The sequence below is a fragment of the Acartia tonsa genome, chromosome 1 (genome assembly GCF_053477335.1).
Source record: "Acartia tonsa isolate MP-2025a chromosome 1, ASM5347733v1, whole genome shotgun sequence".
NCBI classification, from domain to species: Eukaryota; Metazoa; Arthropoda; class Copepoda; order Calanoida; family Acartiidae; genus Acartia; species Acartia tonsa.
The window spans coordinates 23,488,937-23,505,654 of NC_137260.1; the positions used below are offsets into that span (position 1 = coordinate 23,488,937).

The window sequence follows — 16,718 nt, forward strand, 5'->3', positions numbered from 1 at the left end:
TGAAAACATTACAAGTTACCATCCCTTTTTCTTAATTAATTTTTTTCATCAATAAAGTTTACTTGTTCCACAGCAGTTTGAACTCAACAAAACATTTGATGATATTTAGTCACAAAATGTCTTAACATTTCAAAGCTATATTCATGGTGAAACAAATTTTTTTCGATCGATATAACGTAAAAAAAAACATCTACATAAACCTAGTATATTCAACAAAAAAAAAAACATTTAGAATCAATGCTGGAAGGTGCTTAGAATCACTTGCTCTTGTTCATGCATAGTCCCCTTTTACTGATCAATATCGCAATGCTTTCAATAGTTACAAAAGTTTTTATTAAGATCTCACTGTTAATGATAAACTAGAAACAATGATAAACTATTATTAAAATTTTGTTCGCCCGTCAGTCTATTCATCCAGTATAAACCTATCCATTTTTTCTTTTCTTTCCCCATTTTAATGACTACTGAACATCTGCTGCATACACCACTAAAGCCATTGATCTTTCCCTGACTTTTCTTTAACTTTACTAAATTCGTTCATAATACATATGGATGTTATATATGTTTTTATTACAGGCTGCAGCAGCTGAAGAAAAGTCTGAAGAAATTGAGACAGGAATGTTTTTTTTTATATCCTATCCTATAATATGAAGTAGTAAGCGCTTTTTGTCTGTCCGATATTGATTTCCTTTACAGTGAAGCTTCTTATAGGTCCTGGGAAGGTTTTAAACTATTTTAGGGGAGGGTGCTTTCACCCCCCTCCCCGCCCCCAAAAAAAAAAATATTTTTTTAATCTTTTAAAACTCAAATTGAAATGGGATGATGTCGAATTTTCCCCCTCCAACCTTAAGTGCCCCTAAAGGCTTTTAGGGGCGTAGCCGCTAGTGTTATAATAAAGATATAAGGTTTATAATAAAGATCCAATCCTTTTAACTTGACTTGAAAGCAAATTCTTTCTTATTAACTTTTGTGAGTTGATTTAGGTTAGGTCAAGAAAGGATTGAATTATTTAGGTTAGTTGAGGCTTTTATTTTTTAGATAATGTTGGTTAGCGTGGTTATTCTAATACTTCTGTCTTTTATCATTATGACAGATTTTTTACGGCTTAGGACAATGAAAGGTCAATTAAAATATCTCACATAGAATTCACACTCGGATTTTTTTTTCTCCTAAATTTCCGCTTTCTTTACATTTTGTGATGTAATATTTGGTTATTAGAATCCACCCCAAGCAAAACTGAGGATGATAGTCAAACCGAAGGAGAAGAAACAGCTGATGATAATGACAAATCAGTTGATAAGGAAGAAAAGGAGGTAAAAATATAAAACTCATACTCTATTATAGTTGTTTTTGTGTACCTTGAGTTTTCTGGTAGAATTCAAGGAGTAGTTGCACAAAATGCATTTGGGTTACAATTTAGTAAACCACATTTTTTTCCCAGATAAATTTATAGAGCATATACCTATATTTTAAAGATTTAAATTTTCTACCACGTAGTTAAAAATATCAAGTCTTGTAAAGCTTAGGTAATCTGTTGAAATATCAATATATTTTAGTGGGTGGGGGAAGTCGACCCTTCACTTTCAGTTTTAGTTTTAAACAGGAAAAGTAAAACTATATAGGGTAAAGCGGGGCGAACTCGGTGTTTTTTTCGGTTTTTTGAACCTGCAAATCGTAAAAATTATTTTTTTAAAATGGAACCAAGACCAGTAGAAAGATCTCGGAAAAGTCGATCAGGTCCTAAAAGGACGTAAACCTAGGACTTTGGGAAGTTTGTCAAAATTGATCTCTAAAACGGCACCGACTTCGCCCCGCCTTGAGGAGAAGTCGGTAGGGCATTTTCAAGCTTCGAAAAATCGATGACGAATTGGTTTTATTACAGCATGCCCAAAAGGTAAAAGTTGATAAATGTAATAAAGAGTATGCACAAAAAAATTTATTAAGATAGGTCAATTTTTTCTACCAAAAAAATAATTTTTCCGAAGTACGCGAAATTTGACTTTTTTTTCGAAATTTTTTTTGATAAAAAACATAAAAATACTACTAGAAAAAAAAACTTTATATGACTTTAAAGGCCTGATCCTTAAAATTCAGTCAATTTTGAATAGATTTGGCCAAAAAAAAATTAGTTCTATTAGCAAAATTGCCTTAAAAAATCAAGTTGAAAAAAAGAGAAAAGTTTGGCAAAATCTGTGGTCGATTTTCCAGCTTCAAAAAACCTATGACATATTGATTTAATTACAGCATGCCCTAAAGGTTAAAGTTGCTAAATGTAATAAAGAGCATTCACAAAAAAATTATGAAGATCGGACAATTTTTTCTACAAAAAAAAATAAATTTTTTCTAAGTACGAGAAATTTGACTTTTTTCTCGAAAATATCACTTTTTTATATAACATTGAAAAAGTTAGTATAAAAAGTGAAAAAACCGAATTCGCCCCGCTTAACTTTTAGTCGATTTAAGAAAAAACTATACAAGCTTTTTAAAAGTTTTAAACGGAAATGGATAGCCTATTAGATTCTTAATAAGTCCCCTGAAGACGTCTAAGCTCTAGCTCTTACCAGTTTTTGTCCAACTTACCGTTTTTCCGACCGAAGCAAAAAAATCGAAAAAAAAAATTTTTGTCGTCCGACTTTAAGACCCAATAAGTACCCTAAAAATTCATCTCACAAAAATTTCATTTAATACTTTTTCGAAGGCAATTTAATAAGGAACAAATTTGATTCTATGTTTTTTTCTGTCAGTCGGTTAGAACATGGAGAAAAATGTCATTTAATGAAGGTGGTCAAAAAAACCGACTTCACCTCAAAACCGAGATCGCCCCGCTTTACCCTAAATTATTTAAGGGGGGGGGGGGGTCATTATTTATAAAGGCGAATTGGGAGGGTGCAGATAGTGATACGATCCCCTTAAATAAATATAAACAAACCTGAGCCTATACTGGAAGCATCATTGTAATGGAGAACCATATAGGTTCAGCGGTTAGAGAGATCTTTTGTTACAGACTAAAAAAAGCTAACTACTTTAAATAATTGGATAAGTAGTCACCATAGTTTACTAAACTTAAACTAGATATCTTTAACTGTAAATATAAGAATATAAATTGTTAAGGAGGAAGATCAAGCTGACCCATCTCCAAAGAAGCCAAAATTAGAGAAAAATAATGTTATCGACGATTCTGATGATGAATAAACAAAGCCAAACTATGGAGTACCTCTGTTTTAAATCTGTTGGTTGAAACTACCCTAGCTGTTCATTTCTTGCTTCTAGATTTTACGACACTCAAATGACAATTTTATATGTAAGTAAAAAGGAATATTTTATTTAAACTGGTGGTAAAAATAAAAGCAAAATAGTTTGTTTTTTTTTGTTGAAAACATACCTATATATTTAGGGTTTTTTACACAAATTGCCTGTTAGCTTGTTAAGTACTGATAACCCCCTACCTTATTTTTGAAAAAGAAATTATAATAACGAGTGAAGGATTTTTTCTTTGTCTAACCACTTGCTTGGTTCCTAATCTTGAAAAGCTAACAACCTCCCGGTGTAACCCAACAAGCCTCAAAGTAATTAACAAATAAATGAAAAACTATTCCCCCTCCCCTATATTTGATTTATTTAAGAAATAGAAAAATTTTGGGGTGTTAGTGCTCTACAGGGCACTCTGGTGAAGGAACTAAAGTTTTTTTCTATGATTTAAAGTTCATAATTAGACGTTATTTTCTTTTTATCGGGGCAGTTTTAACTAAATTCTTTTCTAAATAGACAAATAACCACAAGTGACCTGAATTTTTTTTTAATAATTGACTCAGCTTGGCTTATTTTGCACCTAAGAACAAAAATAACAGTTGTTTCAAAAATATTTTTTTATGTTTGAAGATTTGTTTGTATTTTAACTGCATTTATAAATAAGATTATATTTTAAATGTTGAAAATTCGCCATCATATTTTGTATATTATTTCTTTAATTATGAATGAAAAGAATGTTTGACTGATTATATTATATAAATAAAGTATATAAAATAGAAATTTTTCCCTCTTGATTATTTTTATTGTTTTTTTTTTTGTTTGTATCATTCGTTCGAGTTATCGTAATTTAGTTGATTATCTGTTTTTTCCATATCGAACGTTGTTTACATTTTTGCGGTATTTTAATGGTTGCCAACTTTAGAAAATTTAATTTCGTAAGAATTAAGTGTTTTCAAATTCTTAATATAAGAATAATGGATTCATTGCATTCTGTAACTAGATTTTAAACTAATTTTTAAAAAGCGAAGCTTTTATACATTAAAGGTCGGATCGTTTCAGATATAACTTTTCTTTAATTCGGGGATTATTACCATTAAAGCATCGTGAAATTAAGTAATTTTGGGGACAGATTTACAAGGAATTAGTTTTCAAGCGTTTAAATAATGTCAAATATTGAATAAGTTTTTATTCTATATTAATTTTCGCTTTATTGACTTGAATGATCTACTTCGCTTTATATTATTTTAATATATCAGGAATCGGCAACTCTGTTTTGTTTGTTTTGTTTCGCGCCTATAAACCTTTTGTTTATTTTCCCGCCGTTTTTAACCAAATTAACGGATTTATATTATAACGTTAGACTTATACCCAGAGCTAAACTTTTCAAAAACCCGAGTGTTTTCGAACGGCCGTAACGTAACGGATAATGTGACAGGTGATTATACAGAGTGGAATCGTTGTATCGACTTAAAACTAATTTTTTTAAATGTAATTTGATTTTATTTTTTATTAAAAGAAACATTTGCCAGTTGTTATAGGTTTTAGAATAATAATACTATTTTAGATTTATGATTACGTTCGTATATTTAAAGCTTACTCGTAAGAATTAAACGTTTTGGTTAAGTCAAAAAAGCTTAAATTGAATTTAATTTTTTTCTATACTTAAAGTTTGAAGTAATAGTTAGTTCTGATTTTCGATTAATTCATGTATATTCCTGTTACGATAAAGTTACAGTCATTGTTGAAGTTTATTGTGTTATAACATATTGATTTTTCTATAAGATTTTTGCGGTTTTTAAAGAAAAAAAAGGGGAACAAATTATTATTTCCAAATGAAACCAAGACCATTAAAAAGCTTACAGAATTAAAAGTCTACCTACTCAAAGACTCCACCTTATATTTGGCCTACTAATATAAAAGGTAACAGAAATCTCAAGTTGATGTAATATCGACATAATCTTAATTTTTACCATTACTGTATCGTAATTTATGGTTAGTTGATTTGATTAACATCAAACTTATTGAAAGGTTTTTAAAGATTGCCACTTAAAACCAAACAAAAAATGAAAAATTCTAGTTTCTGTGTATTGTTTAAAAGATTTTTCATATACCTAAACTGTTACTTACTAGTAGATGTTGTTATCTAACGTTCACTATTTTTAACAACCTAGCTTTTTTAGACATTATACAAGGTATACACGCTAAAAGGGCGATAAAATGTTTTTCTCCACGGACATCTGTGTAAACAGGAGCCACCCCCTGCATACAATGTGGCTTCTCTCGTGCTACTTAGAAGACCAGGACCCAAGATCCAGGAAAAAGTAAGTTAATGAAATAGATAATGATAGATATTTTTGAAAAATGGAGAAATTTGGGCTCTATTTTCTCATAATGGGGAGAGGGGTTGACCTATTATCCCAACAAAGTACTTAAAAACCCCTTTTATTTCTGAAGTATGGTACATTCTGTGTGTTATGTGAAATAGTGACTTTGACTTTAACAAAGCGGTGGGTTATTTTTATTAGGGATGGCAATCCGTCAAATTTTTGGATTCTAGCGATGTTAAAAGGCTTTTTTTTCCAAAATTGGCTAAAAATTGGGCGGATTCGGATTGCCAACCCTAATTTTTATACATATTTCCTTTTAAAAATTCGACTTTCATAGTTTTATATTTGATTAGCGGCTAAATACGCTTTCAAATCTGTCATTTTTAGGAAGATATCTGACAATACACTCCGAAGATCTGATCTCGTCAAGATTGTCAGAGAATTGACCAAAATGTTTCGCGTGGACGGGGAACGGCGAGGCTTTGCTCTGGCTATGAACTCTGATATGTTCCATGCTGTTGTTTTCAATTTAGAGTTTAAGGTAATTGTCAGTTTTTGTGTTTTTTGGTTGATCTATTATTGTCAACTCGACATTAATTCGCGATTAAACTTTCGAAATCTGTACACTATGTTTGATCCGAATTTGCAACCTTTATTTAACCAAATTTTAACCGTATTAATCTGTAAAGTTCTTTGGTTAGGACTCCCAATAAATAAACTCTGATCTTTTGAAAATACACATTCTTGTATTACCTAAATAGGTATTTAAATCAGAATATTTTCCATATATAAAAAGCTGTGTTATGATTAATCTACTACACCTTATTGTCCTATACCTGTATCCCTAAAAAAAATTCTAAGAATTCCCTTCAAATTATCAACACGAAATTTAATTCGTTATCTAAAAACTATGGATTTAAGCTCAAAATTGAGTGGATTCTACTAGCTTCAGTGTGCAAACTTTTCAACAAATATTGTTTGATAAATGTTGTTTATATTTGTCAAATTTTAGTGCACAAAAAATGAATTTGTTAAATTATTTTAGGCTATCGATTTATTGTCCACCGGGCGAAAATTACTTGCGACAATCAAAAAACGAAATCGCAGGAAAGACGATGCTAACCAGGTTCAATTTTTTTATCTTTTTAAGGAGTAGCTTATATTTTATGTTCCGTCTTATGTCCATTCGACAGGTTTTAAAACTTGTAGTAGCGTATCTACCACTTTGAAATAGGTCCTTTAAAAGCAGACTACAGCAGACAAATTGCATAAATCCAAACGTTTGTACAAATTTTGATGCGTCACATTATACGAGGGAAGGAAATTTTTACACAAAATAATTTACCCCAAAAAGCTTTATCCCAAGATATGCGACATTAATTTATTATATAGCTGGCTCATTATGCGAACAAAATGAAAAAAAATATACAATTACGTACCAAGAACTGTAAATTTTTCAATCAATTAGATTTCTTGAATTTACATTTAGTATTATCCTATTGGCTGATTCAGACAGTATGTCTCAAGGTTATCTATATTCTTCTAAAGCATAGTTTGTTTTATAGGCCAGAAATCTGCTTATTGACTTGGATACCAACTTTGCTGGCGCTGATCTTGCCAAAAGAACATGCGTAGCTCCAACATTTCCAAAGCGAGGGGACAATTCTATGATTATTACTATGGTAAGCTCGGATTCCAATCTTGGACATTTATCCTTATAATAAAGTAACAGGATCTTTTTTTGTGTACCGTAGGTTCTCGCTAACCAATAAACCGATATGGTACTGCTTTACAGTGAAGCTTCAATTTGGTTTTAGGAAGGTTTATAAATAACTGTTTTGGGGGTTGGTACAATTCCCCAACACAAAAAATATCACCCTTAGAAAATAATAACCGTCCCTTCAAGGGTCCTTACGGGCATAGCCGCTAGACAGTAAAATGATATTGGTTTAAAATTGTCGGAATTGTCCAAAACGTTCACTTATTATAGAAGCATTTGCCATAAAAATCCCTAATTTCCACTGAATTAGACTTGTGGATTCTTTTTGTTTTTATGATCGTTATTTATTTTCAACAAAATTATCTTTTTAACAATTTTTTATGTCGGTGGAAAAGGCGGTCTCGTTGTTTTTATTATAACTTTTCCTTGGCGGGCAAAATAGATTTAATTTATAAATGCGTAAAATGTGGCTTACTTACAGCACAGTTAAGGATTTTAAGATCCCTCTAATGGCTCCAAAGACTTTTGGGATTCTTGGTTGGATTTTTTCTCAAAACCTAACCTTTCCTTTTTTATTATTATTTACTTTTGATCCTTATGAAGTGAATGAGATATAGTTCTGTCTCGTTTTGAAAAAATATACCTTATGCATATTTTTCTTACTGAATCTTGAAATTGTTCTAGTTTGATTTGGAAGTAGCGAATCCTACTACAACTAACACGATTGCAGGTATTAAAAATTATAAAATTTTGTTATATTTCACTTGGTCCGTCCGTCAGTCTATAGCACTGATTTTCTCGGCTGCTTCTCTAGATAGACAGTTGAAATTTTAAGTATATCTAGTTTAGACATTGTCCGTCTGCCTGTTGGCCATGCTTTAAAATACCTCTTTTTTTTACTTTGGGTTGAGAGTATTTTCTTCCTTTCATTTCTTTATAAAAATTATAAAACATCTATCTTTGTCCGTTTGTCCATTCCATTATTTTTTTGTGCTTCGCTGCTTATTGCTGTTTTCATCCTTGTTATATTTGTGAACACACAGACTCGTATTATAAAACCATAAGGAAAAGGATAAGAGGATGAATACTCACCCCCTTTCCATGGTAAAATACTACTTCCCCATCACTAAATCTTTAAAGAAAATATAGCAGACGAAAATCAAAAGCCGCCCAGGGCTTTTTGTATGTCAATCATAAATAATAATGTGATTAAAAAGAAAAGCGATATTTAGCAAACAGCCGTGGGCGGTCAGAATCAGCTGAATGTTTATTATGAAAAAATTTCCCCCTTTTTAGAAATGAAAGGATTCATATTTCATGCACAAATTTTTTTAAATAAAAATAAATTATTTGTAATTTTTAATTAAAACATTAAAACGACAATATCTAAAAGTAAAAAGTAAAAAAAAAATATTTTTTTAGATGTTGTTATTTTAGTATTTTTTATATTTAATAACAAAATTTTCTTTTTATTTTTAATTTAAATATTATATTCTAATTATTAAAACTTTACATATTAATTTTGTAATCCTCCCATTTGAAAAGTGGCGGAATAGCAATAAAATTTAGCGCGGCAACAGCGCTAATTAGGCCCCTGGGCCCACTGCCTATTTTCGTCTTCTAGTTGCTTTGATTCCTCTCTTTTATTTTTTTCTCTATGTATAAAACTTAAAGGTAATATTTATTGATATGTTGCATCTATAGAATCAAGATTAAGAATGCCGTACTGCACTACTTTTAATATGTTACTGTTAAGTTATTTACTTGATTGTACTGCATGCTCTATATTCTTTATTTTGTGGAGTATAATCATATTTTTATTTAAATATTTATTTTGTTTAGCTGATGACTTTGGGACTGCTACATTTGAGGACATTGAAGCATTAGAAGCTAATATTGATAGGAGACCAGACTGGCTCGATAATTGTAAGTAATTCATGGATCAATTTAAATGATATTTGATATTAATTTAATTAACGTTGTGTGTGAAATTCTGCCTCTAGATGCTTCTAAATTTTTGGTCAAAAAATTGAGTTTGTAGGTTCCTTTCAATCATCGTTGTTCCCTCCCTCCCTGTAAGCAGCTAGTTTAACTATTTAGTTTTACTAAATGTATCGTTGTAACGTCAATTCAAAGGTCGTTTATTCCAAACGGACCCTGTTATGCATGCTTATGATTAACTGTGAAATGCAGCATGATGTATATTCTTATATTAGTCGGGCAGTCACAGTCAGTGTAATAGAGTAGGAGTTCAATGCAAAAAATATTTTTTAAATAACTTAGCTGTGGATCCAACACGTGCCAATATTCTGCCACCCCCTCATATGGAAGTAGAATTGCAGGCACCGGTACTCACTCCCGATGAAATTAATATTCCCATCAATACCGTTCCTGCGACACCCCCCAATCTACAAGGTTACTTTGCTTAAAGCGACGCTTCTCTATAATAAGTGTTAGTGACGTACTGTATGTAAAAAATTGTTATTGTCGTAACTTAAGTCCATATAGTAATCCATCGTACTTAAAGTGCATAAAAATAAAGGAATAATCTAAATTAATATATTTCGGAGGGAGGCTTGGTGTCCAAAATTGCCCAACATCACGAAAACTTTACTAGTATTTTTTCAAATTATTTTAGTTGTTGGTTACAACTGTTAAAACACAACATATTTTTTTCTCCTTTATTTTTACTTGATTGTATTACTATTAGTGTTTTTAAATGTTTGAATTACCACTAAAGGGGGGGGTTTTTAATGCAACCATCTCGTAATCTGTGATTATATGGCACTTAGAATTCGAATTTTGATCTGAAATTTTGCATGAATAATCCTTGGTAGGTCTATTTTCCCTAAATCGAAAAAAAAGTTGGAAAAGTAGCGGCTGGCAGCTCAGCCGTTTAGCCGTTTTTTTGCCTATTTTCAGGGCAAATTCATCACTAATTACGTAGGAATCAACATTTAAAAACTTATTTTTGGTTTAATTCATGGTAAATGATAGCAATAACCATTTTTTAAATTTCTAGTACCAGCTGCTAAACGGCTAGAACCGGCTGAAAACGGCTGGGAGCTGCCAAGAGTATGAAGGGTAGATATGGGTTGTGACGTATCTAGGGGTAGGTTTTTATGGCTGCTGAGCTCAAAAATACTTCCAAAAATAGTGGCGGCCCATCCATATGGCAGCTGGGTAACAGCTGCAGCTCAGCTGGGAGCGGCCAAGAGTAGAATGAGTAGATAGGGCTTGTGACGTGTCTAGGGGTAGGTTTTTATGGGTGCTAAGCTCAAAAATACTACCAAAAATATTGGCGGCCTATCCATATGTCAGCTGGGTAACAGCTGCAGCTCAGCTGGGAGCGGCCACGAGTAGAATGAGTAGATAGGGCTTGTGACGTGTCTAGGGGTAGGTTTTTATGGGTGCTAAGCTCAAAAATACTACCTAAAATGGTTGCGGCCCATTCATATGGCAGCTGGGTAACAGCTGCTGCTCAGCTAGAAGCGGCCAAGAGTAGAATGAGTAGATAGGACTTGTGATGTGTCTAGAGGTAGATTTTTATGCTACCTAAAAACTTATTTTTGGTTTAATTCATGGTAAATGATAGCAATAACCATTTTTAAAATTTCTAGTACCAGCTGCTAAACAGCTAGAACCGGCTGAAAACGGCTGGGAGCTGTTAAGAGTATGAAGGGTAGATATGGCTTGTGACGTGTCTAGGGGTAGGTTTTTATGGCTGCTGAGCTCAAAAATACTTCCAAAAATAGTGGCGGCTCATCCATATGGCAGCTGGGTAACAGCTGCAGCTCAGCTGGGAGCGGACAAGAGTAGAATGAGTACATAGGGCTTGTGACATGTCTAGGGTTAGGTTTTTATGGGTGCTGAGCTCAAAAATGCTACCTAAAATAGTTGCGGCCCATCCATATGGCAGCTGGGAAACAGCGGCAGTTCAGCTGGGAGACCATGAGTAGAATGAGTACATAGGGCTTGTGACGTGTCTAAAGGTAGGTTTTTATGGCTGCTGAGCTCAAAAATACTTCCAAAAATAGTGGCGGCTCATCCATATGGCAGCTGGGTAACAGCTGCAACTCAGCTGGGAGCGGCCAAGAGTAGAATGAGTAGATAGGACTTTTGACGTGTCTAGGGGTAGGTTTTTATGAATGCTGAGCTCAAAATTACTACCAAAAATAGTGGTGGTCCATCCATATGGTTGCTGGGTAACAGGGGTAGGTCTGATCTCAAAAATACTACCAAAAATAGTGGCGGCCCATCCATATTGCAGCTTGGTAACAGCTGCAGCTCAGCTGGGAGCAGCCAAGAGTAAAATGAGTACATAGGGCTTGTGACGTGTGAAGAATTTTATCAAAAATATACCTATTATTTCAGTAGAATTAACCTTCTCCTAATTAATATTATAACTTTATTTCATGGACATATTACTAGTATCACTTTTTTAATTTTGAAAACAGTTAACAACAGCCAAAAGTATATGTTGTAGATATAGCATGTGACATTTCTAGGGGTAGGTTTTTAACTTTTTATGGGGGTGTTGAGCTCTAAAATACTACCAATAATAGCGGGGGCCCATCCATATGGCCGCTGGGTAACAGCTACAGCTGAGCAGCAGCCGTTACCCTGATGCCATATGGATGGGCCTTTCTATTTTTGGGGAGTATTAATAAGCTAGGCACCTATAAAAATTTACCCCACACATCACAAGCTACCTGTGTCTTAAACTTTTACTTTTATCTGTTGATAACTGTTCTCAGCCAATTTCAGCTGTTTAACAACTAAATCAATACTGAAATATTCAATATTTGGTTATCCTTTAATAGTCCCAAAAAGTGCTAACAGCTGAGTCTTAAACAACGGTTTACTGCACAGCTGCAGCTGTTACCCAGCAACCATATTGATGGGCCACCACTATTTTTGGTAGTTTTTTTTGAGCTTAGCACCCATTAAAACCTACTCCTAGACACGTCACAAGCCCTATCTACTCATTCTACTCTTGGCCGCTCCCAGCTGAGCTGCAGCTGTTACCCAGCTGCCATATGGATGGGCCGCCGCTAATTTTGGTAGTATTTTTGAGCTCAGCACCCTTATAAACCTACCCCTAGACACGTCACAAGCCCTATCTACTCATTCTACTCTTGGCCGCTCCCAGCCGTTTTCAGCCGGTTCCAGCCGTTTAGCAGCTGGTACTAGAAATTTTAAAAATGGTTATTGCTATCATTTACCATGAATTAAACCCAAAATATGTTTTTAAAAGTTGATTCCTACGTAATTAATGATGAATTTGCCCTGAAAATAGGCAAAAAACGGCTAAACGGCTGAGCTGCCAGCCGTTACTTTTCCAACTTTTTGTTCGATTTAGGGAAAATAGACCTACCAAGGATTACTCATGCAAAATTTCAGATCGAAATTCGAATTCTAAGTGCCATTTAATCACTGATTACGAGATGGTTGCATTAAACCCCCCCCCCCCCCCCTTATCTTTATTCTTTTATTATTTGTTTCTTTAACATTTGTTTTTTTTTAAATACACACAACTAGCCGCTTATTTTTTCTCGACACTGAACAACGAGAACGATGCATAAATAACGTCCCACTTATGTTATTTAGAGTCAGAGAGTATAGATTTATAAACAGATGACTACCTGTCCCTCTTTTCCAACGACCTTTTTCTTCTGCTAGCAAATTTTGTTTCTTGATACTTGGCTTTGGTAATTTTTCCTGATTGGTTGATTTTCAAAGACCCAATTGAGAGTCCTTGTGATGGGGACATACAGTTATTTAACCCTTCCCTCTCTAGTGTTTTACTCTAATATTTAGAGGATTTTATTGCGCCACAACTCAACGATGAAGACTATGTTCTTCCTTTTGATGACACTAATCTTTATGAACGCCAACTACCAATGGATGAAGACCTGGAGCCACCTGTGCCTCAAGGTAGGAATAATATATGATATTGGTAGAGAAGCTTCTCCATAACTAAAAATGGTTGGGGGTCTATTAGTAACGCTAAGTGGCAAATGAGATTTACTCGGGTGCTACGTGAGGCAGTATTAAAAATATTTGCAGAAGATTTTGATCAATAAACGCTGCCCAAATGATGGTCCATTTCTATGGTTTAGATGGAAATTTTATGCGGAACCAGATAGGTCATTTTATTTGTTTTTTTTTTGTGAAAATGCTAGACTAAATATTAGTTCATAAAAACTATTGGTTGAAACGTTTGAAAGAAACTTAATGAACCAATATTACAAAATTTGATGATAGTACCTAAAGCTTTTAAACCAACAAATAAAAGAACGTTATTATAAAACTTAATTCCCTTATTGATAATATATGTCATATAGATGATAATTTGCTTGGTGGTGTCGGACAGAATGATTTGGATAACATCCAAGTTACTAGTGCAGAGGATTTACCCGCAGTCGAGGTTGGTCCGCCTGCAGTCGAGGTTGGTCCGCCTGCAGTCGAGGTTGGTCCGCCTGCAGTCGTGGTTGGTACGCCTGCAGATTTGGCCTCTGGTCAGGTTGACTTGCCAGCTGATGGGTCTCCTGCTGTAGCTGCTAGACCAATAGTAAGTTTAACGATAGACACGTTCTATGTCACGATCCCGTAACACCAATTGTTAAGTATAATTTTAGAAAAATTCTAGCAAATACGATAGATTGAGGGATTTAAACAGTAACAATTTATTTTTTGTATTTTTCGTTTGAGCTTGTTATTACTTGTTTGCTGGAAGCCACATAAATTCTTAGCTGTCCACAGTGTCCAGGGTGTTTTTAAATATACTTAAAACTAGGTTTTACGGGATCGTGCTATATAAAAGTGCCCTCCTTTTTAACTCAAATCCATATAAAAGCACATGATGTTTGTCCGTCTATTTGTACCGATTGTTCTAACCGCTCTGAAAATATATGGTTCTCCTTTGCAATGTATTGGGTATTATCCTCTTAGAAATTTTTTTTTCAATATTGAAAATTTGTTATTTTTAGAGGAGGCCACGTAACAAGAAGAGCAAACTAATCGTCGATGAAGGTATGAAATAATAGTTATTTCTCGCATCGTATCATAAACGGCTTTCCGCGGATAAAGAATGTACAATTATGAGATTAAAACTAGTTTTTTTAGCCCCGAGGTGCCGAAGGCACCGGCTAAAAAACTGGTTTTAATCTTATGATTGTACATTTTTATATTCGTAGAAAGCTAGACATACTTTTTTCGTATGGATGAGAACCTGTTCCTATCCACCGGATTCGAATGAATACGAGAATAGGTGTTTCTCGTATCGTATTATAAACGGCTTTCCGCGGATATAGAATGTACAATTATAAGATTAAAACTAGTTTTTTTAGCCCCGTGGTTTTAATCTTATGATTGTACATTTCTGTATTCGTAGAAAACTGGATATAATACGATGCTAGACATAGTTTTTTCGTATGGATGAGAACCGGTTCCTATCCACTGGATTCGAATGAATACGAGAAATTAAATTAATCAAGGATGACAACATCCATAAAATCGGAGCTCTAAAACATTAGGACAACAAAAACTTGTTGAGTATAATGTCATAAACGCAGTATATATTAAGGTATAGGTCTAAAAAAATTGTACATAGACTTGTTGCAAAACTTTTCAAATACAAAATACTTTTTAAGGACATACTTACATTTTAGGACTTGATAATAGAGATCTTTGCTTATAATTCTGTACCTTGTTGTAATAGGAATCGGTATTCTAAAAATCAGTTAAATAGGATAATTATTATACCATACAAAAAAATTGTCATAAAAGTTAAAAATCAGCATGTTTTAAATGGTAATGATTATTACAGAGTTGCTATACTTTCTAAGTCGTTCCTAGCATAAACTGTTAGAGAAATCACTTGAAATCGATAGATAAATTCTAACATGTATTAACTAACGAAAAGCTAAGAGACGGACGTATGGACAGACCTAACATAAACATAGTAAAGCCTCGCTTTTAAGAAGAAGTGCATTCCTAAGTAGCGAAGCACATATGTAACAAAAACATGCAAATTCAGTTTTTGGTAGTTCTTTAATTGTGCAGTTAGGCTCGTAATTACTGATTTATAATCTTGCCTCATTAATCTTATTAATGAGTTATCCTTATTTTGTAATCATATCTTTATTGTATTTCCAGTTACAGCGTTGTCCTCCAGAGAATTGAAGATACAGGTAAAATCAATTCGTTCATACACATGTTTAAATAAATCCAATGATTAAAGGTAAATGGGGAGGGGGGGGGGATGTGGTGACTCGTAACACGACATATCAGTAATTTTATTTTGGTGCTACTCCCTTATTTTTAGAGATTATTGGGTAAAATCTTTTGGTATTATCCGCTTATAAATATTTTTTTCAATTTTGATTTTTTTTTAATATATAACGTTTACTACCGCCGCTCCCGCTGTTCACCGCCGTTTTCTGCAACCGCCAAAAAAGAAATTTTGTATTGCATTTCTCGCCGAATAAGACAATTTGAGACCATGTTATTTTTTTTCCAAAAAAAAATTCCCCTTATAACTATTCCTGTGGTTTAACGTCATTTTTTCAAATTCTCGTTTATCAAGGTACATCTTAAATTCAATGCTTCTCCTGTGCTTTTAAAGATATTGAAACAAAATCTTTTAAAGTTTGTCAGTAAAATTTTAAAATTAAAAATGCGGCCTAATTTGGAATAATGTAAAAAGATATTAGGCGGCGGCAGTTGGAAGCGACGGTCAAATCGCCGTTTTTTATGTTGATCTTTTTTTCTGAGCCACCATAAAAGCTTTGTTCCAAAAGCACAGGAGAAGTACCTACTGAATGAATTTAAGTTAAACTTTGATGAACGAGAAAAGCAGTGTTTCGGAGCCGGGAGCAGCAACATTTTTGGTGGAGCCGGAGCCGTATTTTTCGTTAAAAACGGCTCCGGCTCCAGATTAGCTTAAAATGATTTTTTAAAGTAATATTATAATTTGGCAACGGTCTATGACACACATCCTTCTACTTTTATATTATATAGCTTTAATCAAATAAAAGCAAAATATTTTATATTATTTATTTTATTTTATCAAATTCAATAATGAACAAAAAATGATATATTAATTTTAAGGTAGGAGCCGGAGCTGCATCAAAATTAAACGGCTCCGACACCCTGGAGAAAAGTCCAACCAATGTTTTTGAAGAAAAAAAACAATGTTGTCTCAAATGATTCCAATTTGCCTAATTCGACGAGAAATGCAAAAAAAATGTTATTGATAATTATAATATTGTTGTTAAGATTGTAGAAACTGAGCCAGTTACAAGAGTAAAAGACCAACCTAAACCTCAACAAAAACCAAGGAATTTATCCTATAAGATAAGATAACTTAGTAACACTCTAATTTATGCCAGGGAGGGAGGGGACAATTGACTAGTCCC

General features: G+C 33.4%; 2 protein-coding genes across 14 annotated transcripts in view; both read left to right on the top strand.

Moving 5' to 3' along the window:
- LOC145315287 (uncharacterized) overlaps positions 1-4,029 on the top strand; it is a 51,087-nt gene extending 47,058 nt beyond the window's left edge. For 2 of the 13 annotated variants that reach the window (XM_080155342.1, XM_080155311.1), the window contains exons 7-9: positions 577-614; positions 1,217-1,313; positions 3,112-4,029. In XM_080155342.1, the coding sequence (XP_080011468.1) occupies positions 577-614; positions 1,217-1,313; positions 3,112-3,192 (216 nt within the window). In that variant the 3' untranslated portion in view covers positions 3,193-4,029. The remainder of the gene's footprint in view (positions 1-576; positions 615-1,216; positions 1,314-3,111) is intronic. The other 11 variants (XR_013878011.1, XR_013878013.1, XR_013878016.1 and 8 more) reach the window with 11 other exon arrangements.
- A 1,395-nt stretch (positions 4,030-5,424) lies between these two features.
- Positions 5,425-16,665, top strand: LOC145326884 (uncharacterized). Its single transcript, XM_080170323.1, has 12 exons — positions 5,425-5,570; positions 5,964-6,117; positions 6,622-6,702; positions 7,142-7,258; positions 7,981-8,026; positions 9,139-9,222; positions 9,580-9,711; positions 13,117-13,233; positions 13,644-13,870; positions 14,289-14,331; positions 15,457-15,491; positions 16,579-16,665. The coding sequence occupies exons 1-12, from the start codon at positions 5,467-5,469 to the stop codon at positions 16,663-16,665; spliced, it is 1,227 nt and encodes a 408-aa protein (XP_080026449.1). The 5' UTR covers positions 5,425-5,466.
- Positions 16,666-16,718: the final 53 nt, after the last annotated feature.

Bases quoted from the DNA above. Each gene is read 5' to 3' on its own strand.
- LOC145326884 (XM_080170323.1), top strand. From the start codon at position 5,467: ATGTTTTTCTCCACGGACATCTGTGTAAACAGGAGCCACCCCCTGCAT. The intron at 9,712-13,116 runs GTTACTTTGCTT...TCTAATATTTAG, and splicing joins GACACCCCCCAATCTACAAG to AGGATTTTATTGCGCCACAA. The intron at 15,492-16,578 runs GTAAAATCAATT...ATTGTTGTTAAG, and splicing joins CCAGAGAATTGAAGATACAG to ATTGTAGAAACTGAGCCAGT.